Source organism: Pinus tabuliformis, chromosome J (genome assembly GCF_031772625.1).
Source record: "Pinus tabuliformis cultivar Carrire ecotype Pingquan chromosome J, CPIR1, whole genome shotgun sequence".
Taxonomy (NCBI): Eukaryota; Viridiplantae; Streptophyta; class Pinopsida; order Pinales; family Pinaceae; genus Pinus; species Pinus tabuliformis.
In genome coordinates, this window is record NC_142295.1 from 245,634,627 (window position 1) to 245,660,731 (window position 26,105).

At 39.5% G+C, this 26,105-nt stretch overlaps 1 protein-coding gene across 1 annotated transcript in view; it reads left to right on the plus strand.

Moving 5' to 3' along the window:
- EMB2016 (mRNA methyltransferase EMB2016) overlaps positions 1–26,105 on the plus strand; it is a 415,939-nt gene that overhangs the window by 152,011 nt on the left and 237,823 nt on the right. Inside the window, 3 exon segments of the mRNA XM_089377553.1 lie at positions 10,859–10,922; positions 10,993–11,209; positions 11,543–11,758. Of these exon segments, the coding sequence (XP_089233679.1) occupies positions 10,859–10,922; positions 10,993–11,209; positions 11,543–11,758 (497 nt within the window).

Here is a 26,105-nt window from a genome sequence, read left to right on the forward strand (position 1 = left end):
GGCAGTGTGGAGGATCATTAGAGCACTTCTCAGTGCTGGTTCTCTTTGGGTTCTGCTTTGATATCATGGATGAGCAGGAAGCAAAAGTCGGTTGCTATAAGCACCGCTGAGACCAAATACATATCTACGAGTATGATCTCTTATGAAGCTGTCTGGTTGTGGAAGCTCTTAAGTGAGCTGTTTGTACACATGATGAATACCACCGTGATCCTCTGTGACACGCAAGGGGGGATTCGATTATTGAGGAAATCCCATATTCGATGATTGCTCCAGCAGATAGACATCAGATACTCCCTTATCTAGGATATGGTAAGTTGACAAGGGAGGAGGCTCCATCGCATTGAGACTGATGTACAAGTCGCAAACATTTTGTCAAATCCCCGGGGAAAGGTCAAATCTGTGACTTTCTTGAACAACTTGGAGTCGTTGAGAGATCTTATAAGCATCCTGCATGTTGCATGCATTGAGCTCTGCGAGCTCTAGGGGGCTTGGGGTATTTACTGGAGCAACACACGACCATAGGGCGACTCACCCTCCCCTAATGGCGCGCTGTGTACAGGGTGAATGGCTCAGCGTTCCCCTATAATACCCCGAGGCAGCTTTGGGACAGGATGATTAGTTCTCTTGTCGAGGCATCTACCCATGTAGTTTGGGACTCATGGGAAGTACCTCTCATCTGATCAATGAGCAGGGAAATGAGGTTAGAGACCATAGTAGTACTATCGATGGACGCATCGTTGATCTACCATACTCCCTATGCGAGGATGACCTCCATTGATCTGGGATCAATGAAACCGATCTAGGATCAGTATGAGTGGTTTGAGACACTCTCTTGTGATATTGATCTGGGATCAACAAATCTGAATTCGAGTCAGTAAGAGTGATATGACACACTCTCTTCATATGGAACTGACTTCGGGTTAGTAGAGAATGGTATGAGACATTCTCGATCAATTCTTCTTCTTCATGGTTTAGCAGAGCAGAGCTCAGCAGAGCAGAGCAGTGCAGGGCACTGATCGCAGAGATAGTACAGTCGGACATATGGATCAACGGATGGAGTTCTCCCTAGTTGAGAGGGAGTGTTAAAATTGGTAGCTAGGGCCAAACTCCATGTAGGTCATCTTATTAATGGCAGCTGATATTTTTCTTGGATCCCTCTCATTGAGAGGTGTAGGATTGATCTAAAGATCATCTGATTCCGATAAGTATTCATGGAGATATGAATTTATTTGATTTACGGGACAATTCGTCAAGGTCGGCCGGCAATAAAATAAACCCCACTTGTGCTCATCGTTTTAGTATAAATAGAGGTGGCCTTCAAGTCATTTCAACACACTCACTTGGGATCTCTTCCTCTCTACTTGTCTTTGGGTTTTAGTAGGAGGAGAGATCCTAAGAGATAATGTTGCCCTAATGGAGAAAGGCTCTACACTGCCCTAATGAAGAAGCCCTAATCAGCCTTAACGTAGTCATGAAGGAGACTACTATAGCACAACAAGGAGAAGTCCTAGCTGCCCTCAACATTGGTCTAGAAGAAACCTAAGCTGCTGTCCTAAAGAAGAGACCTAGCCCTAGCCGCAGCTCTAAATGGAGCCACAAACAAGCCCTAGTTGCAGTTGAAGAGGTGCCCTAGCTGCAGACAAGAGAAGAGGCCATGCCCTAGCCGCAGTAAAGAGCAAGCCCTAGCCACAACGTTTGATGTATGGATTCTCTGTGGACGAAGGCTGTAACTCTAAGCAGCTAGGAAGGTGCTTAAGTGCAGATCTTTGGGCAACGTAGGTACGTCTTCTTAGTCAGATCAGGTCGCAGCAAATCAGAGGTAAGTTTAAGTATTTATGTGTGGGTTAGCTTTGTCACGACTCACAGGGCCACTGATTAGGGTTGTTGCTACAACTGGATGGGAGGACCTTTTGTGAGGGCCGAAAGGCTAGTTGAGGCCCTCTCTCTAGGCCGCATATGCCCAAGACAAAGCGCAGTAGGACAAAGGTTCTTCCTTATTGTTTGGGGCTGCTTTGTGTTGCTGGTTGGTACAGGGTGGCTGTAGGATACGTGGAGGAGGTGCCTCATACCCCACAACAAATTTGGATGCCTATCATTGGACAACAAATCCTTGATGTAGCAGATCCGAGATCTGTGGGGTGCCTTGAGGTGATTGGGACAACTAGTACATGGTAGCAAGGTACAACATGTCTAGATGGCACAACTAGTACATTGTGCAACAATGGGACAACAATGAAGCTTGGTGAAGCATGGACAACAACAACATGGTAAAGCATGGACAACTGCAAGCATAATGATGCATGGAGCAGCAATGAAGCTTGATGGAGCAAGTAAATGAGACAACAATACAACATGTACATGATTCAGTACATGGACAACAATACATGAAACAATAGATGGGACAACTAGTACATGGTGCAGCAAAGTGCAGTATGGTACATGGGACAATAGTTGCAGCATAAGGTGCAACATGATGATGTGTAGAGCATGGTCATGAGGTCCAGCAATGTGGTGATGGGTGCAGCATGGTGAGCTGCAGCATGATGATGAGATGCATGTTGATTTGGGGTAGCATCGGATGTGCTCTAGCCTCAAAATTTGGTGGAGAGGTTAGGGCATATGAGATCTCCAATACCCAGAAAGGGTTTGGGTAGATTCTAAACAGGCTAGGAGATATTAAAATAATTAATATTTTTAATGGAGTCCCTAAGTCTAAACATAGGGAAAATCAAATATTAATGTGTGTTAATACGAATCTGTGTTAGAATGGTCCAAAAGACATGGATCAAGCCAGATCTAATCTTAGTCGTTGATTAGGGACTAGATCTCGACCGTTGATATGTCAATAGGACTTAATCTCGGCCGTTGATATGTCAACAGGAAAAGTATAAGAGGAGGCTTAAGGGTCACTTGGAGAACACACCAGAGTGATCAGTCATTCTATTCTCTAGAACAGGGTTTGCTAAGAGAGATAGAATCAGCAATCGGGAGAGCAGCTGAGGGGCATTGAGTACAAAGAAACAGAGAAGGGAGAGATTGTGCCGGGAGAGCAGCGCAACAGCCAAGGAGAGTGACGTAGAGCCAGCAAAGGCTCACGCCGGGCCACACAGAGGCAGCCAAGTGTTGCGCAGAGCACCAGAGAGGCTAGCATGTCTGACGCAGAGGCCCAGAAAGCTGACGCAGGGTCTCCTGGGGCTGACGCAGACCAAGAAAGGCTGACGCAGGGCCAGCGTGAGACAAAGAGGGGCTGACGCAGTCCAGATTGGGCAGACGCTAGGGTTGTTGAGCAGTTTTGTGCTGAGGAGCTGCCGAAAGGATTTTCTGGGGTTTCAGCCAGGAGATTTCTCTCAAACTGTGAGGTATAGCTGCTATGGAAATTATCTGTTGGGTAGGCCAGTTTCGACACCTAGATTGTACTATGATATTGCTTAATAAGAAAACCCTCAGATAGCTACACCGGTTTTCCCGCATTGGGTTTTTCTGGGGACATTGGTCCAAAAATAATGGTGTCATGTGGTGTGTTTGTTCTTGTTTCTTTTAGTTGCTGATTTGTTACTTTGTAAATAACTTGTTAAAGAAAAATAACAAGTAGGTAGGAATAAATCAGAAAAAGTGCATGAAGGGTTTCTAAACTAAGTAAACTTAGAAACTTCAACATGGTATCAAAGCGTGATTGCAGATCACAAGAGGACTAAAAGACATCAGCCGAGCGGAGAAATAGCAACAGAAAACAACGGTCCCGAGGTGACAGAAGCTGTTTCTAGCAGCAAAAGCCAAGAAGTGTGACGCAGAGCCAGCTAGAGCCACGCAGAAGAAGCCGGGAGCTGTGCAGAGCCTCAGAGAGGCTAGCGTTGCTGACGCAGAGGGCTGAAGGGCTGACACAGGGCCTCCTAGGGTTGATGCAGACCCATTTGGGGTGACGCAGGGCCAACGTGAGGCAGACAGAGGCTGATGCAGTCCACAGATAGGCAGTTGTTGGGGTTTAGAAGGCTGCAAGAATATTGCAGAGTGGAACTGGTGAGGTATGGTAGTCAGAATAGTACCTGACAGAGCAGGGCCAGAGGAGTTGCTACTGAGGGTTTCTAGCTGAGGAACCCGGATCAGTGGTGCGGTTGCACAAGACCAATGTTACTTGGGAGCGGGAGCAACATTTTCAGAAGCTCCCGGTTTGGGAGCGAATCCCGGAGCGTTTTTTATATAATATATATATTTTTTATATTTTGATACATATATGTCAACAAAAACATGTAGAATAATGAATTAGATATAAAAAACATAAAAAAAACATAGATTGAACCATATAACAACAATCATCTAGAAGTTATAATCTTCATCAACCACGTCCACAAGTTAGTAACATAGTAACATACAACATATTGAGTCTCATGATTCATCAATCTTAAAGTTTCAAGCTTTCAAAATTCAATATATAACATTTATCATCATTGATCACCAAAGTTGTACTTGTAAGCTAAGTGTAACCATTACAACAAATAATATCTAACATGAAATGAAATGTTATAAAATGAAATGAAATGAAACAACTTTCAACTTTCCTGAAGCATCATATTCATAATTCATTACTAATGAGTTATTATTGCCAACTTCAAACTTAAATTGTCATATATTGTTTAAAAAAATATCATAATAAATATGAACGAATCAATAGTTATAAAAGCTACTAGAAACTAGAAAAGAGAAGTAAATCTATTATCTATTTCTTATGCTTGGGCCTCTTGCCACCACGAGAAATGTCTAATTTTTTAGTCTTGTTGGAAAATCAGGATCTTTGTCATTAATATCACCCTGTAAGCATTAATATCCAGAGGTATCTTTGTCATTACCTCTGTATCTGTAGGGATCTTTGTCATTAATATCACCCTCTAAGCATTAACATAAGATAGAACAAGCATATCATGTCAAGTCAAGATTTTGTTTGAGTGATGCGTACATTTTTAGGAGGGTCATGATAGAGGAGTTCGACAAACAATGTCACTAACATCAAGGTACATAGAGGGATTGGTGTTTTTGATTAAATACGAGTTACATACCCTAATACATGACAAAAGTCAATGGAAATATTGCAATCCCCCAATCCTGAAATCCTGAAAAACTGATAAGTCTGCTGGATTTTAAATGAAATCTAAAATTCTACTTTCTCCATATGAAATCCAATGAGGCCGAAACCACTCTCAAACATCTTGAGTCATTTCATGGACTTAGAGGGAGTCCAGAAGAGAACTTCTAGACAAGAAGTAGAGACTCAGAGGAGTCGAGCATACAACTTCCAGGAGGGAAGTAGAGGAGCATCATGGCACTACATGGAGTAAGAGACTAGGATAGACTGGACAGAGCATCAATGACTAAGATTAGATATGGCTTGATCCATGATTTTTGGACCATTCTAACACAATTTTATATTAATTCAGATTAATATTTTAATTTCCCTAAGTTTAGACTTAGGGACTCCATTAAAAATATTAATTATTTTAATATCTCCCAAAATGTTTAGAATCTGCCCAAACCCTTTCTAGGTATTGGAGATCTCATGTGCCTTAGCCTCTCCACCAATTTTCGTGGCTAGATCACGTCTGATGCTACCCCAAATCAACACTCCCTCTTAGTGAGGAATGTGCTCTAGTAATACTCCTTATTGAGCATCACTTTGATCATCCGGAATTGGTACCTGTGCTGATGCTAGGTCTGCTGCCCAACATCCTCTGCACTGATGCATCCTATACTACTACCCATGGCCTTGCGACTGTCACTGCTGCATCCGTATTGCTACTCCCTCTGCATCTGTGCTGCTGCCCATGGCCCTGCTGCATCGGCACTGCAACCCCGCTCATCATGTTGCATCGTGTTGCCCATAACACTACCACTGCTAACCGCTGCACTGCAACCTAGTTACTGGGAAGTAAGCCACTGATCTGCCAACTCTGACATCTTCGTCAGGCTAGAAACACTCCAGATGCTGAAGCTCCCTCTGTCACTGACAGGTGCTCCCTCTCTGATCTCTGTGCTGCAGCAAAAACTCTATGCATCTCGCACCGTTGCACACCTCTTTGTGTCATCCTACACTAGTGCAACACTCCCGTGCTTCTCGCACTGCTGCCTCATGATGTCCTAGGAATCCTGCACTGTAGCTCCCTCTCTCGGATCATCCGCATCTGTCTCTATTGACATCCGCCACCACTGCTACTCCTCTTTGGGGCTTCTGTAGCTAGGTATAATCAAAGAGGTTGGGTACCTCAAGGATCCTGCCCCTCATCGCTGGTAGTCCGTCTGACTATAGCTTGATGTCTCCCCACTTCCGCTCAAGTGACATGTGTGCACTCATGGGACAACCATCGTCCGTCTCCACTTCCTTCTTTGCCCTTGCTGGTGCAAACTTGGTCTCGGAGCCTCTCCCTTGCTCTCCTTCGTTGGACATTGGGTCACATAATGACTCAGCTCCCCATAGTGGAAGCATTTGAATTTTGACCTTGGAGAGGTCCTTCTTCTTTTGTTTCTCCGGCTTTCCCTCATATGCTAAGGCATCTTCTACCTCCTCCTCCTTCTTGATTCTGATCCCCTTGCCGCTGCTTCCCTCCTTGCTCAACTTTCTGATCTCTTCTTGGCAAAAAGTAGCCCACATTTCTTCCCAATCTGGAAGGGTTGTCCTTCCCAGTATGCTTTGGACAAACACCTCCTAGTCTTTTGAGACTACGTTTTAGGGCTGTTCTCACCATCAATTCTTGATCCGGCATGGTTCCTATGGAAGCCAGCTGATCTCGGATCTCGTTCAATCGACCGAGGAAGGGGTTTATTTGTTCTCCCTTCTGCATCTGGTATGATCGCAGCTGATTTTCTAGTAACATCCTTTTTTGCACAGAAGTATGTTGGTACAATTTCTTTAGGGCCTCCCACATCTCATTTTCCATGTCCTTTTTGGCGATATGTGGTACTACATGGTCCTTGACCCTGTCAAGAATGATGCTCTTGGCCCTCGCCATTGTCTCCTCGTACTTGTCGTTATCAGCTGGGTCAACTGGGATAGCTATCGTCCTCAAGGCGAAGAGCTTGACACAATTCCTGTCTAGAACGGATAAGATTCTGGCCTTCCAAACTACGAAGTTTGAGGCTCCGTCCAGGCTGTCCTTGTCTCTTATGCCGTTCACCGCCATCTCACTAGTCCTCTACTTCCCTCGTGGAAGTTCTCGGAATGACTCCCTTTGAGCCTCGATTTCCCTCCTGGAAACTCTTCCACCAATGTCGAGATGCCCCCACTCCGATCCTTAGTGCCGCTGCACGACTGACCCGAATTCCTTGGTTAGAAACCTTCGTTAGCAACTCCCTCCTCCTTGGTCTTGCCCTATTAGGTACTGTTTTGACTACAATATCCCACCAACTCCAGTCTGCAACTTACCCACAGCCTCGTAGACCCAAACAAACTGAAGGTTGGAGCTCCTGGGCTCTGATCAATCCTGGTACCGGAAAATCAGCCTCCTCAGCCAACTGCGTCAACCCTCCTGGACTTTGTGTGAGGCTGCCTTTGCCTCCCTCAGCCTCTGCGTTGCCTCTTCTTGGCTCAATCTTGATGATGCAGGCACTGCATCAACCCTTCCTTGCTGCTACTCTGCTAGGAACAACATTTGTCACTCGGGACATCTGTTTTCTGCAGCTGCTGCTCTGCTCGATTGATTTCCTCAGTTCTCCTGTGATTTGCAACCATGCTCTGATACCATGTTGGAATTTCTATGTCTAACCCAATAGAAACCCTTCATGTACTTTCTGATTTATTCCTACTTACTTGTTCTGTTAATTAACAAGTTATTTACCATGTAAATACTGGAAATAAATACAAGTGCATGCTCAACACATTACAGATCATCAACTGAAAGTAACGCAAACAAGTGACACCGTTGTTTTTGGACTAATGTCCCGGAAAAACCCAATGCGGAAAAACGGTGCAACTATCTGAGGGTTTGATTTATTAAGCAGTTTCAGAATACAATATGGGTGCCAAATTTGGCTCACCCAACAGAGAAAAATCTCGGCAATAGTACCTCTCTACTCGGAAGTAGATATTCTGGCTAAAACTCGGGATAAACACTCCGACAGCTCCACAACTCCAATCTGTCCCACGAAACCCCAACGTCAGCCTCTCTTTGGCCTAGCGTTAGCCCAACATTACTCTGGCTTTGCCTGCGTCAGTCTCTGGAGGCATTGCGTCACCCACGTTGGCCCTCTCCGTCACCCACGTTGGCCCTCTAAGGCACTGCGCAGCTCCTGGCTGCCTCAACGTGAGCCCTGGCTGGCTTTGTGTGAACCCTTGGCTGCTTCTGCGTCCCTCTCTCCAACTACTGCGCTGATCCTCCTGGTGCTATCTCTGCCTCTCTGCTTCTGTATTCACTACTCCTCAGCTGCAACTCTGATCACTCTTTCAACTTTCTCAGCAAACCTAACCCCAAAAAGTTAAAATCTTGATCTCTTGGTGTGTTCTCCAAGTGACCTTTGAGTCTCTTCTTATACTTTTCTCGTTGACAAATCAACGGCCGAGATTAAATCCCTAATCAACGGCTGAGATTAGATCTGGCTTGATCCATGACTTTTGGACCATTCTAACACAGTTTTATATTAATTCACATTAATATTTTAATTTCCTTAAGTTTACACTTAGGGACTCCATTAAAAATATTAATTATTTAATATCTCCCAAACTGTTTAGAATCTGCCCAAACCCTTTTTGGGTATTGGAGATCTCATGTGCCTTAGCCTCTCCACTAATTTTCATGGCTAGAGCACATCCGATGCTACCCCAAATCAACATTGTACATTGGCATGGATTTCTAGACAATTTGGATTTGTAAATCTTGCTGAAGAATAATTTCTCCTAAAAGAAAGTTGATTTTTTTTTTTTTCTCCTAGGGACTGGGTTTACCAAGGACCAAGGTAAAATTATTGTCTCTATTGTGCATGGTTGTCTTTCTATGATCTTTACTCTTTCTGCTGCATTTACTATTGAGATTTTCTGTGTATAATTGTTCAACGATATTAGTCACGTGAGATAAATTGTTTGAAGATCTTTTGGTAGTAATTATCAGATCTGAAAATTGGTTTCTACTGTGCATCTTGTACAAAATTCAACATCGAGGAGGCTCCATAACTAGGTTTTCCACTTCCAGTTTCATGGATGGGAATATTTCCACTTCTCTCCATCTTATCTTCTAGTTTTCCTGTCTTGGCTTTATCTCCACAAACAACTTCAATGGCAGCTTGCATTTGGCCTTTTATATCACCCAACATATTTAGGCATTGTTGAACACTTGTATCGTTACTAAGCGACATTTCACCCTGTGCATGCACACCTGATCCCCTCCTGCCCATGGCTCCCATTGATTCCATTATATCAATGGCTGTGTACAAGTTTCCCAATAACCCATTTGCAATGGTACCATTAGGATGTTTTACATTCTTGGGGAGGTGTAACAATGGAAATGAATATGTGAATAATAAACAATCTTTATTTGCGAAAAATCATGAGCAAATCTATAGGAAAAGACAACGACGGTTTGATTCTTTTTTCTTCTTTTGGACTAATTTGTTCCTCTTGAATACCTTGATTTAATGCCAAAGAATTTCCTGTAGCTATCCGATAGTATTCATCATCTTCTTCTGGTTAACAATATTCTCTTCTCTTGATTTGTCAAAGATCTTATAGAATATACTTTGTGAAGAATGGGTACCAAATTCGGGTCTCAAGCTTTCTGCAAGCTTGTAGATAATATGTAGATTGCTGACATAAATTCTTATTCACCATAATCAATGCACAAACAAGTCCAAATCAACTCCAATCTTTCTCTGGTTCCACTTTCTTCACCATAGCTTCAAAATCTCCAAATGCTCAATGAGGAGAGTGTGAAGCAGATGTAGTGGGGTTGAAGGTCATCTTTAAATAAGTTAGGTTTAAGATTTGGGGGGAGCACATTTTTTCCAACATCTTTTTCATTTTGAGTTTTCTTTTTTTGGGGGGTCACAAGTTTGGTTGGTGCCAAATTGGTTGATTCAGCTATCAACTGGTACAAAACCAGAAATCCCTGAAACTGGTATAAACTGCAACCAGCCAATGTTGACTACTGTAGTAGTCGGTTAGATTTACAACTGTCTCCTGAAATAGGAGCTACAAATATAATAACTCATCCACTTTCACCTATACTATTGATTCTGATAACTTTCTGCCTGCTTAAAGGTACTTTTCCCCAGTTCTTGTTGTAGGTCAGGAAAGATTGTACCTTAAGGCCCCAAAAGGGTATTAAACTTTTAAAGTATTATTTTGCTGCTGGTACACGTCAATGACACAAATATTAGACCTTTGAGGGATAATTGTTATATGCAGAAATAAGGGCCTTTTCCAAACATTTTTTTTGAGGCCAGACAGTATTTATAAATGGATTGTATACGTTGTAAGTTTAAGCCAATAGATTGAGTATATTGTAACATATTCTATAATATGTACCCTTATAGAAGTGTACCTTACAGTGTATACTATATGTATTTTATTATGCATATTATAACTTATAATATATTTATATATTATGCATTATGTATCTGTAAATATTAGAAGTGTGTATATAATTTTTTGTATTTTATATATATGCTGTATCCCGGGCGTATTGTATAATTATTTTTCCATACTTGCATTGGATACATATCCATATTTGTAGCCATATCCATGCAACTATGTTTATTAATGAAATATATATATTTTTAATATTGTTAAGTAATTAAGTATTGTTTAATATTCTACACTGATACTTTTTCAGGTTGCTTTTAATTACATTAGAGTCATGTTTATTTTGCATCTGATGTCAGGAAGCTGGGGAACAGCATCACAATACAAAATTATTAAATGCACTGCTACGGTTACATCGCGAAATCAGGTAATTAACTCACTTTCTTCTTTGTGTTTGTCGAAATTTAGCATACTAATTGTTATCTGTTTTGTTGCAGTCCAAAATTAGCTGCCCGCACAGCAGTTCTACCATTTACTTATGCTAGCTCAACACTAGCACTGGGAGCTGTTTGCCATCTTCTTGTATCTTCTCTGGCATGTTGGCCTATTTTTGGATGGACACCAGGATTATTTCAATGCCTTTTGGAGAATGTTCCAGCTCCTACTTCTTTAGCTTTGGGCCCCAAAGAAGCATGTAGTGTACTTTGTCTATTGGTGAGTCTTAGTTTAGAATGTTAAACTTAAAAATTCATTTCCTTTGCATGACTTCTAGTAGATGTACAATGCACACTCTCAGAATTGCTGGCAGTAAGGAAAAGTGGAGGCCAAGGAAAAGGATAGAGCTTTCCAGTTTTAACAGTTACTGGTGCTAAGAAATTTTTAGATGTATCTGTCATTTGTATTTTTACTGAATGCAATACTAATTGGTTAGTTTTAACTTTTAACCTTTTCCATGTATGTATTTATGCTTCTATTCAATCTTTTTTTATGTTCAGAGGCTGTGGAAATGTTTAAACTTCAAAACATTTTTACATTTTGTGTTTATAGGGGGAACTGTTTCCAGAAGAGGGAATATGGCTTTGGAAGAGTGGTACATCTTCTATCAATGCTTTGAAGACCGTAGGAGTTGGAACACTGCTAGGAGTAAGGTGCATGGAGGATATTGATTGGTACTTACAACCTCCTCATTTTGAGAAGTTACTTAGCCGATTGGTCCCCCATCTAGACAAGGTTGCTCAAATAGTCTTGCACTTTTCTTATGCAGTAAGTATAAATTCTTTTTAATGCAGGTTATTCTTAGATGTTTTTGTGCATGCCACTGCACAACCATTTACTTCAATTTCTATTGATTTATACTTCAGCAACATAGAATATTATTGCAGGATGTTTTAGAATGTAGTGGAGGCTTTTGACATTGTATACTTGTGATTTTTCTAGCAAAACCACTGAATATTTTATCAGATAGTTTCAAGTGGTAATTAGGAGTTTGTGGGACAGGTGATTTAGGAAATCACAGAAAATGTTCAGGATTATGGATTGTGAAAGCAAATATTTTGTCTAACTACCTGGATAATAAGTTAGGAGAATGTTGATATCTGCAATATAGCATAAGAGAAAGTTTGAAAGAATTGTGCATGTTTACTACAAGTGTAAACTTTAAAGTTTAAAGTAAAGCTAGTTATTTTGGGTGTAAAGGGAAGCCAAGGGAAGAACATGATTAACAGTTATTTCTTGTGTTAATGGGAGCTGACAATGAAAGGAAAGCAAGGAACACAATTGCAAAATTTTAAAATCTTACCAGTATAACACTAGATATCTTCATATATACCATTTGTAGATACCCTTCTACTATATCTTTTTTCCTTTTTATTCATTGTAAATATAAGAAGTACGTTACAATAAAAACTTACCAGGATAGCAATAAGCTCTCAATGGATTATATATATCAGTGTTGTGAGACTCGCAAGTCTTGTTGAGTTGGCTCTGAAATGAGTACTTGTGATAGCCAAACCTGGCTTATGATTTAAACTTCCTGAATACTTGGAATATAAAAATATTCGTTTATTAAATTAATAATATAATGAATAAATGTATAAGAGAATGATATATGATGATGAGAATACAATGGGGCCCCTTATCTATAACTAAGAAGAGTGCTCTTTCATAATTACCGTGTCCTTTGAGACAGTTTATATATATATATATATATTGCCTTCCCCTTAGAAATGACTTTTCCCTAAAGCATATTGATGAAAAGGCTTGTTATCTTTTTCTTTGTCTTCTAATATCTTCACATCTTTTCCAATTCTTCGAGATGTCATCTTTAATGGTACAAGATGACATGGACCTCTGAGTGCTGAGCAAAATTGTCAAACTGAAAAATGATCTAACGATCCCAATTTGATCTTCTGTGGAAAGTTGTGCTTATATCTTTCCGAGTTGACATCAATCTTTTTTCAGAACATAAGTTGTTTTCACTCTAAATGATGCTGATACACTTACCGTTAACGTATCTGCTTCATGTGGATGTTGATAAGGTATATTTGTAATTATGATTTTTCTTTGTTGTTCTTGTAGTGTTTTATTGGCTTATTTTTGGTACATCATCTTTTTCATTTACTGATGTTGCTGGGTTGATTTCAGGATCTGCACTTGGAATTTCCATTGTCTATATTTTTGTAATGTCCCATTAGAAAATTTTCAGGATTTTTCAACTCAAATTTATGGCATAAACTTCCTTCATTAAACCCAATTAAAATTTCACATTTATACCATAAATATTAGTAGCACAAAAAGTAAAATTTGCAGTAAACCCAGAAATAACACGAGAAATAGAAATAATGCAACTTTATTTATTTATAGGGAAAGATTACATCCAACTCTCCATAAGAAATACCTGCAGTGTTGGCCGCTAGAAAATCTGCTACAATGCTGGATCGACCTCCAAAATAAATATAGAACCAATAATCACACTTGTGAATTCTGGATGAATTCATCAACGTGAGAGGTGGGTATTCGCCTACTTTCACTGAATCACTTGAGAGTTTCCATCCTGGGGCTACTGCTGAAGCTGGGAACTCTTGGTTCTCCAAAGCTCTCCAAGAAGAAAACATTACAACTCCAAGATATACCAAGTGATCTCCTCCTCCTCCTTTTTAAAGCAATGTTCCACCAAGACTTCGGTGCGGGGAGACGCGGATGTGGGGAGACGCACAAGGGGGATGTTTGGGAGTACCCTCAAATTTTAGGGAAATTTCGGGGGTGTGGGGGGACGTCGGGGTATATAATTTTTAATATATATATATATATATATATATATAGTTCAAGTTCATATTCATTGTTCAATAATGAAAACATAAATATTAAATAGACTAATAATAATATGGATACCAATGCATCGAAAATTGAAATTTGATCCACACATAAAATGTAAATGCATAATTGAATTAAATTATGACATACATTGATCCATCCTCATTATTCATTTTTGATACATACATCATTCATATGACATGCTCATTATTCACCCATACCATGAGATTTAATAAAAAAATCAATAATGAAATATTCAAATACATTGATCCATATCATTCATCATTGATCATTCTACAAGGGGGGACGTTTGGGAGTACCCTCAAATTTTAGGGAAATTTAGGGGGTGTGGGGGGACGTCGGGGTATATAATTTTTAATATATATATATATATATATATATATATATATATATATATATATATATCATATATATATATATATATATATATATATCATATATATATATATATATATATATATATATATATATATCATATATATATATATATATATATATATATATATATATATATATATATATATATATATATATATATATATATATATATATATATATATATATATATATATATATATATATATATATATATATATATATATTATATATATATACATATATATATAATTTTTAATATATATATATATATATATATATATATATATATAGATATATAGTTCAAGTTCATATTCATTGTTCAATAATGAAAACATAAATATTAAATAGATTAATAGTAATATGGATACTAATGCATTGAAAATTGAAATTTGATCCACACATAAAATTTAAATGCATAATTGAATTAAATAATGACATACACTGATCCATCCTCATTATTCATTTTTGATACATACATCATTCATATGACATGCTCATTATTCACCCATACCATGAGATTTTGATAAAAATCAATAATGAAATATTCAAATACATTGATCCATATCATTCATCATTGATCATTCTACAATCTACATTGCTTTAAAAATTAAATTCATCCCTCATCGTTCTAGAATCTAAATTGAAAGCAAAACATACTAGTACATTACCATATACTATATACTAGATATTGAAGTTTTTTGGGGGGGGGGGACGCCCAAATACATTTGGGGAGCTTCATACCCCACACTAGGGAAACACCCCCCTTGCGTCTCCCCAAGACTCCCTGAAAAGGGTGCGTGGGGAAACACACCCCCATTAGACTCACATCCTGGGTGCGAGGGGTGCGTGCACTCGACCCTAGGGGATGTGTCCCCATGGAACACAATTTTAAAGACTCCATAGATAGATCTCCAAACTTAAAGAAGTATTTTGTTTTATTATTATTCTAAAAGCTCCTCCTTGATTTTGTCTTAAATGACTTTAATTTATTTAAGTCACTTTTGGTGCTTTCCCCTTAATTAATATTTTCCTTTTTTAATTAAATGACTAATTAAAGCCATTTTTAAGCTGGGGAAATGGTAAATCACCCACCATACCTCTCCAACCACTGGAAATCACTTCTTAGCATCCCATCTTGTAGTTTTTGTTGTTCTTGTTCAACGAGCTATTACACTAAGGTGTTCCATCAAATATTTCTCTCAAAATGCCACCTTGAGTGTAATAAATTAAATTATGCCCAATAATAACCCCATTTTACAAGAATCATCAAAAAGCCATAGAACTAGAAACAAATGTGCGCAACTACTCATGATGATGAATATGCCAAGCGAAAGTTGTTGGATCCCATAAAAATTCCTCAAAACTCCCCAGGGACCCCTGATGATATAATCTTGCTCCCGTGACTTGGTCATCGTGTACCCTGGGAAACCACCTTGGTTGTATTGTAGAGGAAAATAAAAATGAGGACATGACAATTTCAACCTCCAACTATGTGTTTACTTCAATTGAAAGGGCATCTTTATAAGTTGTGATATTAATGGAATTTGTATTTGTTCTTTTCTCTATAGTTTGAACCCTTTTACCTTAAGAGTTCAATGCTTCTGTTTGGGTCAATTGTTCTAATTTGGTTTCCAATCACTAATTATTCTTAGGATCTTTAATTTGTAAATAGATTTTGATTATAGTTCTTATGACGCGAAAGTTCCTTAGCTTTTGATTTATTGACTTCAATTTTTAATGTTCTAATTTGTTCCAACAACTTTTGATTAAGGCTCTTCAAGTGAGAATTTGCTTAATCTTGTTTTGATATGCCTTTATTGAGTTTTTTTCTCGAGATTTTCCTTTTCTTGTTCCAATATTTAATTGTATTGCTTTGGAACCTTTGACTTCTTGAGTTGTGCCAGTGATTTTTGAGTGTGGTCTCTTCAATGTTCCACGGGGATGCGTCCCCTAGGGTGGGGTGCACACATTTTTGCATCCCACGCAATTGGTACAGGGGACGCCTGTGGAAATGTTCACCACGTCCCCTTTTGGGGAGACGTTTCCCCAGTGTGGGGGGTGCGACTCCCTAGAAAAGGTGCTTTTGGGTGCCCCCACCCCCCCCGCCCCCAAAGAAAGTGCTAGGTGTTGCCCCTTAATTTTGATTGAAAACAATAATTTATGAGTGGGGAAGGTTAATATTCAACACTAGGGCCCTGTTGCCACACAATCTAGCAGAGGTCGTAGGAGGGGTACCAAGGCGACAACTACTAGACCTAATGACAACAATAGGACAAGGACCTGTTGTCACCTTGTCAATATCCCCTGTTTTTACGAACTTTCACCGATGGGAGGAGTCCCAGTGTGAAGGAAATCACTAGAATGATAAGGTCAATGGCTAGGTATGAGGTGATTTCAAAAGCCCATTCAAAGGAGATACTTAGATAATGGCTTGGTTGCTTCAAGAGGAAGATAAAGGATCTCCAAGAAAGTATTGCTAGGATGCCTAAACCTAGGAAGAAGGGATATTTAATGCAAGGGATATATCGAGATCAAAGCTTCCTAAGGGTATAAAGGGACCTCTCTTAGGGTTTTGCAAAATAGAGATCATACAAAGGTTTGGGACCACAAGAGAGACCTAGGGGATCCAAGCCAAGTCCAGGGTTTGCTAAAATCAGAGATAATGAGGTACCTAAGCCAGGCAAGGATAGGATAGGTCAATGAATGGTTAACTTCCAACGAGTTTTTCAAGAGTGATTGAGCTATGGATAACTGCTAACCAAAGAAGCATAGGAACAAAAATGATGTTGGAGCTAGGGCTTGAGGTTTTTTTCCAAATCTAGCCACGTGATGAGCTTCAAAATTTAAGGGCACTTAGAAGAAACTCCAGAGCAGCTGCTTGCCAACTCGCTCTTGAAGGTGATCACCCTAAATTCTAATGAATTTTGCACTAGGCCTTAGGAGACCTTCCAGGTTTAGGGTAGAAAAAGTGAAAAGAAAAGGTTGGATGTTGATCAACTAGGAGTGGGATCCAATGCCTTGACAATTGGGAGATATGGGGTCATGATTAGCCTTGATGAATGAACTTCTCTCTACCAAGGAGTCCTATGCCGCTTTTCGCTAACCCTAATGAGGGAATTACCCAACAACAAGGAATTTATACTTCATTTAGCAAGGGATGATGGAGTTTCAAGGTTTGTGAGACTACACAAGCCCTTAGGAAACATTCATTCACTTTAATCTTTAGCATGTAATGCACACAATACTTCAAAATCCTAGTGTTTCATAAATTCACATTACAATTAGGGCACATAAGTTAGTGACAGTACATTCCATACATTAATCATGTACAAGGTAAAGAACTAACATCAAAATAACATTTACTAGAGAAAGTGAACATATCCATTTGTCATTTTTTCTACATTTAGAAGCTCTAAGATAAGAATAATAAAAATCGAAACATCAAAATGCATCAACAAGATATCGAATTTCGTCCATCAATTTTAGGTCCAAGCTTTTTACAAGAGAAAATCCCAATCCAAATGATGATGAGTTACAAAATGAGGCTTACTTTTATTTATATGAGCCTCAAGGGGTTCAATTTACTCTAATTAGCCTAACAAACCCCTAAAATCAACTTTAATGTGCAAAATAACAATCTAATTGGGGACAAGCCCACCAAATAGCTCAAACTCAGCAAGCCTTCCTAATGAGGCCAAAATGATAGAAAAATGGTGGAAAGGGGGTAGTTGGAAGGCCTAAATAAGTCCTCCATGTGCCAAGATGAAGAGGAGAGCTCCCATAACGATGACCAAGGGGTTGGCCCCTTGATTTCCAAGCAAAACATCTGTGGTGCTCCCAAGTGGCTAAGGGGCACGATGAATGGTCTCATGGGTCTTGAACTGGATCAAACATGTCCATGCTCCATCAATAAGGGCTATAATGATGATACAAGCCCTCCCATGTCTTCTTGGGTGAGAGAAAACCACATCTAGGCTCTGGATCAACTGCCAAGTGTGTGGTGCAAGTATGTGGTCGACTGAGGAACGTGGTCCAAGTGCATCATCATCTCTGTATAGCTGGGGCATGAGCAAGTAATATGGGGTGTTGAAGAAGCCCATGGCATGGGTAATCCCTGCTCTGCTATGGTGGAGGCCCATGGCTCTCAATGCTCACCCTACAAGCGCCATCATGACCCTTTGGAAGGCTTGGATATCGTATAGGGAGGCCAAGCCCAAGTTGAAGACACACTTGCAATCCTGTATAAGATCCAATGCGTCTCCTTACCTTCCATTATAATAATTTATTAGAGCAATTGAGTATGGTCCCAGGGCTCAATCAGGCTCCCAAGGCATGGTATGGTTGGATAGACAACTACTTGCAGTAGATGGGTTTCGTGAAGATTGAAGTAGTTTCCAATCTCTATTATTTGATGGTTGGAGATGAGCCACCCATACTAGTTTTGTTTGTTGATGATCTCTTCTTGAAATGATCACTAGGGCTAATAGAGGACTACAAGAGGAACCTGGCAGCAGAATTTGTGAGGAAGGATTTGGGGCTGATGCATTACTCCTAGGCTTGGAGGTATGGCAGTTGGACAAGTTATCTTCCTTGGGAAAAGGAGATGCACTATGGAGATCCTGAAGAGGTTCAGGATGCAGGAATGTTGACCCATGTCCATTCCTATGATTACCAACTGGAGGAAGCCAGATGCTTTGGAGGATGCAGATGTGGACCCAACCTTGCATAGGAAGCTCATTGGTTCACTCATGTATCTAGTCAACACAAGGCCAGACATCTGTTTTGCGGTCAACAGTCAGTTAGTTTATGGTTGAACCCCATGTTATGGGAAATGCCTCTTTTAGTGGCGTACAAGTACGTGGGATGGCTCGAAACGCTGAAATAGGCTTGAAATGTTGCCGGCCGTACCGTACGACGTTTCACGATTTCGAAATGCTGGACAGTACGATGTTTTAGCAGAGTTTCGGCGCAACATTCTGAGTTTCGGCGGCCAGAAAGAAATTAATATTTTTTTAAGCATTTTTCGGCCATCTCAACTTGTGAAAAGAGGGCGTGGGTCCCATCTAACACCAAAACACACTATTAAACTAATTTTTATGTGGTTGTTAGCTAAATTTAATATTTTTTTTTACAAATGGAATTCTCTAGAAGATGAGAAGAATAGAACTCTCTAGAAACCCTATGAGCCTCTTCTTTAAAAAGGCAATTCATTCACTCATTTCTTTTTGAAGAAAATGTAACTAGGTTCGGTCTTCATAAATGTAATTTTGATATTTGTACTTATTCAAGAAAAGATAAATTATTTTTGTATTATTTGTCAATGAGTTTCTTGCTCATTGAAAATAGGTTAAGCACATTTTGAAGTGCTTCTAGAGATTCAAAGTCAAAATGTAATTATGAAAAGACCCTTTGAGAGCATGTTACATCATGTAAGTCACCATACAAGGTCAAGGGAATAACTCCAAGCATGGTCAAATCTTCTCCTAGCACCAACGAAGTCTACAACAAAAACGATGAATAAATGTTGAAATATAATGCAACTACAAGTCGGCTGTAGGGATAGTCATGTCGGCTTCAAGGAGGAGGGACAAACCTCTATAAATAGAGGCTGCCCACTCCTCATTTGGAGACACACTCACATCTCTGAAATCCACAAGGGAGAAGAAGGCTTAAAGGATGAAGAAAAGATGAGAAAAGGGGCTACAGGGACAACGTTACAAGAAGGAAGAACAATGAAGTTAAGGGGCTGCTTTCTAGGGTTTCTACAGCGACATGTGCGAAGTAGCAAGGGACAGACTGTGGCTAGATCAACAACAAAAGTGCAGTGACATATCGTTTATGGTTTGGGCTAGAAACTAGGCTAATAAAGGTTTCCTACTCCAACGTTGAAGGTAGCCTCACAAGCGAAGGAAGAAGAAACAAAGCTGAGGAAGAAGAGGATTGTTTCTAGGGCTAGAAACAGTCACACGTGTGAGGAGCAGGAAGGGCTTGACAATAGTTTAGAGCGGCAGCATAAGAAGCCTAATTCAGATGTGCACTTAGGTCTACAAGGTATCTGAAGGTTAGCAAAGAAGGTCCTCCTTACAACAAAGAAGAGGAGCCCTAATATTCTAGGGTTTCCTATCCGAGAGGACAAAGTGCCGCAAGAAGTGCCGAAAGATGTGCAGAAAGAGGAAGGATTTGACTCATGCTTGGAGGAGATCTTAGTCAAGGGTCTAGGGTTTGGCAGCTGTTCAAATAAGAAGCTTCAATAAGAGAAAACTTAGAAAGGGTTCCCCTCTCAAGAGTGGAGAGGGTTTGTCCCTGGCAGAGAGCTAAATTTTGTGTTCTTGTTATTTTGTTTTGGTAGCAGTTTGATGAAGCACACACATGCACTAATAATAATAAGAAGAAGTGTAAGCTAACTAAGAAAAAGTAAAAGGACTTCACAAATTGTTATTAAGTCTCAGAGAATCACAACACTACTTTGCCCTAGATACTCTAACATGGTATCATAGGGTAGGTGACACATCAAGGAAAGGGCAACTCATGAACACTCACGCATCTTCAAAGTTGAAGTATCAAGCCTACAAGTCTCAACCACTTAAGACAAGAAGGGTCTACAATCCATCATTCATCAAGGAGCGCTACAAAGCTAGAAGGAGAGCCTTATATAAAGGAAGTAAATCTACATCAAGCTACAAGTCCTCAAGCACACCTCATCACCAAGTAAGTCCACTTGGAAAAGACAACTTGAAGGACATCAAGATCCAGGGAAGACAAGCCATCAAGCTTTCAAGGAGGAAGCAAATCCATCAAATCTCAAAATCTATCAAGTACATGTCCCCTTCTAAATATACATCAATGTCTTTTTGCAAGGAAAGCAATAAATTGGTAGTCACCAATAAATTTTTTGCATGGAAGAAGAGGACCGATCTACTTCTCAAGGAGAATGAGCTCCTAGAATATGTCAAGGGGAACATCACTGTCCTTGCTAAGGAATAGACTCAAGCCTTAGCCAAGTACAATAAGGATGAGACAAGAGCTCAAAGGATTCTGATAGAATCAATCAAGGACTCTCTCATTCCCTATGTCTCCAAGTTTGAGACATCAAAAGAAATTTATGATAAGCTAGTAGAGCTATTCGTGATATCCACCACCAGAGAAGTATTATCTCTGAGGAATGAATTATACAAGATGAAGATAACAAAGGAAGGAATAACTCCCTACTTCATGAAAATATTTGAGATGAGAGATCAATTTCAAGAGCTTGGGGAAGTCATGTCTGACAGAGAAATGATAACTGTTATACTCAATGCTCTACTCGAGGAGTGGGGAAACTTCACATCAAGCTTTTATGTGAAGAAGGAAGCAACCACTCTTAGTGATATGTGGTCTCTATGCAGAACATAGGAGACTAGACTTAAGGCGAAAGAAGATATGGGATCAAACGAGCAAGCATTTGCTACCATGGCCAAAAGAAAAGGTAAATTTGACAAGTTTGGTCCACGAAAAACAAACAACAAAGACATGTCCAAGATCCAATGTTTTGGATGCCAAGAATATGGACACTACAAAAGGAATTGTCCCAAGCTTAAGAAGGACAACAACAACAAGAGAAAGAGAGAAGAAGCTCATATAACTCAGGAGGTGGAAGAGGAAGGAAAGAAGCAAAAGAAGGAACATCCTCCTGATCTCTGCTATGACTAGGTCAAACTATTTCCTTCTAGACTTCTTTCAAAATTTTGAGTAGAATAGGAGCATGTAGGAATAAATTAAATTGCATGGCTAGAATTACCCTCTAGAATCTAGCAGCATGATGTACATGGAGTTCTAGACACTCATGTAGATGTAGCATTTATGAGAAGAATATAGGAGCATGGAAAATATAGCTCTAAGATATTCATGTAGAAGGAGCATACCTAGAATAGGACGTCATATATGATGGAAGAAGACTTGATCATGACAAGAATCTTAGAAGACCTAAATCATCAAAGGTAAGAAACATTTGCAAGGCAAGGATACTTAAGATCCTATGATGGAATCTTCAAGAGAAGGTTCGTGAACCAAGGCAGATGTCTCATTGGGAATCCCACTAATGGAGTCAAGAAAAAGGGATGATATGCAGGCATGCTAAGATGAAGGAAGAAGGGCTACACCAAAGAATGATTAAGGAGGATCAAGATGAGGTATGTATGCATCAAATTTTAAGTCATGTCATCATTTGTATATTATTGAGTCATGGGTATAGTTTTATAACATGATCAAGCATGAAAGGATCTCTTTCACCAAGAATATGCTTGAAGGTATGTACCATGATGGAATTAAGGTCAAGAATGAAGGCAAAAATTGAATGGATTAAGGAGGTCATAGTGCAGGCTAGGGAGAATATAAAATTCATCACCAACAACCACCATTCTCATGCAATATATCAAGAATACTCCAAATTGGAGTTGTTGAAAGTTGCTGAGACACGGTATGCCTCAAACTTCATCATGTTGCGTCGCCTTGTTGATGTTAAAAATGCATTAATGAGTATGGTGGTGGGTCCAACTTGGGCTAAGTGGAGACAGGTAGATTCAAAGAAGGGAGGCATGGTGAGGAGGGTGTTGATTGATGAAGATTGGTGGAGAAAATTGATTTTTTGCTCAAGTTCACATCACCTGCATTTGATCTTCATTGAGTTGTAGACACAAAGAAACCTTTCTTAGGAGAGGTTTATGATGGCATTGATACCATGGTTGAAAAAACTGTGGAAATTATTACACAAGAGGCTTCCACTCTTCTTTTTGTGGATTTTGATTTTGCTGAACAAGTGAGGTCTATTATTATTACTAGGTGGAATGGCTTCAACCCTCCATTCCACACTTTGGCACATGCTCTGAATCCAAACTTTTATGATGAAGAATTCATTGCTGAAAGCGATGGGAAGAGGGAGTCTCTACATAAGGACAAAGAGGTGGCCAATGGAGTGAAGAAAGGCTTTCAAAAGGTATTTCCAGCTTCTTTACAAACTGATGTAAGCAAGAATTTGCGTGTTTCGCTGCTGGATTAGAGGATTTTTTTAGACATATCAACTTTGGATGAGAGGAGGACCATGGACCCAGTTAAGTGGTGGAATTGGCATGGGGCAAGTGGTGTTCATTTGCAAAGTCTTGCCACTCGTATTCTATCACAAGTGGCAAGCTCTTCATCAACAGAACAGGATCGGAGCACCTACAATTTCATTCATTGTGTGAAGCCTAACAGGTTGGGATTGTAGAAGGTAGTGGACCTTGTATATGTGCATTCAAACCTACGCCTTGTGTCTCGTAGGGGTGAAGAATATACAAGTGGACGTCATAAAGAATGGGATGTGGATGCAGAATGTCCAGATTTAAAGCTCTCTCTTTTTGCTCTTGATATTTGTGCCATTGGTGATGCAATTGCATCTAGAAGCACTAGTAGAGTTGCCTCTTCTATTGAACAAGCATCTTGTTCTATCCTTGCTGACGAGGATGAGGAGTTGTATTAGTAATGATATATTAATGTAGCCATGATTGTCTTTAGTTAATGTTTTATTTCAGCTTTAGCACATATAGCTTCACATATAAAGGCTGATTTTGGAGTCTTGATTGTAAAGCCTCATCTATAAAGGCTAATTTTGGATATTTGCATCATGTAATTTGTTGGAGTTAATATAAATTTGGATTTCCTTCTAAAATGTCATTTATATGTCCCATTCTTTCTTTTCTTGCCAAATATTGTGTTATAATTTATTTAATATTGACTATATATATAATGACGTTTCGGTTGCGTTTCCATTTTGCGGGGGTCGCGTTTCGCGCTATCCCCGTTTCAGAAAATTCTAGATGTTTCTGCGTTTTGTGCAACTTAGGTTGAACCTAAGAGGGTGCACTTGACAATGACCAGAGATATATTGATGTACTTGCATGGCACAATAAAGTATGGGTTGAGGTATATGTAATATCCCAAATATAAAATTTTGGAGACAATTGCTTAAAAATTTAAATAGTAAAAAATCAACAACAAAAAACATGAAACAAAATTTGCAACTGAAGATTTGACAAGATAATGATGTAGAAAACTCAGCTTTATTTTATTAAATAGAAGAGTACATATAATGCTAGAAATGGCTGAGAGAATGGCCTCCCACAAATATCTGCTACAAGCTGAAACTGGGCCTCCAAAATATGAACTGAAAACATTAGTTGCAACCTGCGAATTCTGGATGAATTCTTCAAGGACAAAGATGGGTGTTCGCCCCTTCTCGCTGAATCACTTAAGGGTTTCTGTCCTGGGGCTACTGAAGTTGAGAACCTCGTTCCCAAAACCACTCCACAGAAAATACTCAAATCCCAAAAGTCTCTAAATGGTTTCCTCCTCTTTCATAGATCTCCATAGATAGATCTTCAAGCCTCTAGAAGCATCTCATTTTATTTTTTTATTATTATTCTAGAAACTCCTCCATTGACTTTATCTTAAGTGACCTTTTATTTTAATTTTATTTCAATTAAGTCACTTTTGACCTTTTTCCTCCAGTTAATTATTTTTCCTTAATTAAATGACTAATTAAAGCCATTTTTAATGAAGGAAAATGGTAAATATCCTACCATACTCTCTCCTACCACTGGAAGTCACTTCTCAACATCCCATCCTGTAGATATTCTCATTGGTGCCAACAAACTATTACATTGAGATATTCCATCAAATATTTCTCCCAGAATGCCACCTTAAGCGAAACTAATTAAGTAGTGCCCTTAAATCTTGTAAAAACTCCTCAAAACTCCCCCAGAACCCTTGATAACATAAACCTGCTCCCATGACCAGGCCATCATGTGCCTTGGAAATCCAGCTTGGTTGTACTGAGACGAAAACAGAAATGGGGACATGACAATATACTTTGAGGTGATGGCATCAGGGTATGTGGATATACAGATCCAAACTGGGTAGGCATCTCGGTGGATTAGAAAAGCAACTCAAGGTGCTGCTTCAGTATTGGATCAGGGGTTGTCTCTTGGTGCAGCATGAAGCATAAGTCCGTGGCACTGGGTTTTACTGAAGCAGAATACATGGCAACTAGCATGGCCACATGCGAAGCTATTTTGGCTTTGGAAGCTGCTAGTGAGTTTGTTCGGTCAGAGGATGAAGTCGACCAATATCTACTCTGATAATCAGAGTTGCATCAGGGTCTTTGAGAATCCAGTTTTCCATGATAGGTCGAAGCATATCGACATACAGTACGAATACATCAGAAATTGTGTGCAGTGTGGATCAGTTCGACTACATGTTCCCACAGATCAACGGGTTGTAGATATACTCACAAAGGTCTTGGGTAAGGCTAAGTTTGTCTACTTCACGGAGTAGTCAGGAGTACTAGAGAATACCTTACTCACAAAGAGGGAGTGTTAGTTTTTGGTAGCAGTGGATAGGTATTCTAGTCTCTATGCTGTCTAAGAGGCTAAGGAACACAAGATCTCCAAAACCCAGAAAAAGTTTCACAATAAAAGCCTTAGAAATACCTCAATTTGATTAATTGACCAATAATTAAACATTTTTTAAGTCTAACTTAGGAAAACTGGTTAATTAAATAAGATTTATTGAGGGAGGTCGATTTTGCTCTATAGACTTTCGGAAAAGTGAGTTGATGGAGTCAAGATGATCTTAGCCATCAATTGAGATGTGATCATGGTCGTTGAAAGTCCAATGAGAGATTATAAGAGCAAGTCGATGGGGTTTGCTAAAGGCACACAATGAACATTGAAGCAGTTTGACTTACTCAGTTGTAGTGATTCAGCAAGGGTGTAGTTGAAGCGAGGGAGACACTGAGACATGGTTTCAATAGAGATTTGGGAGTAGGATTCCAGAGGAGATTTCCTCAGATTTTATAGTGTCTCAGTGAGAGGAAGAGGAAGCCAAA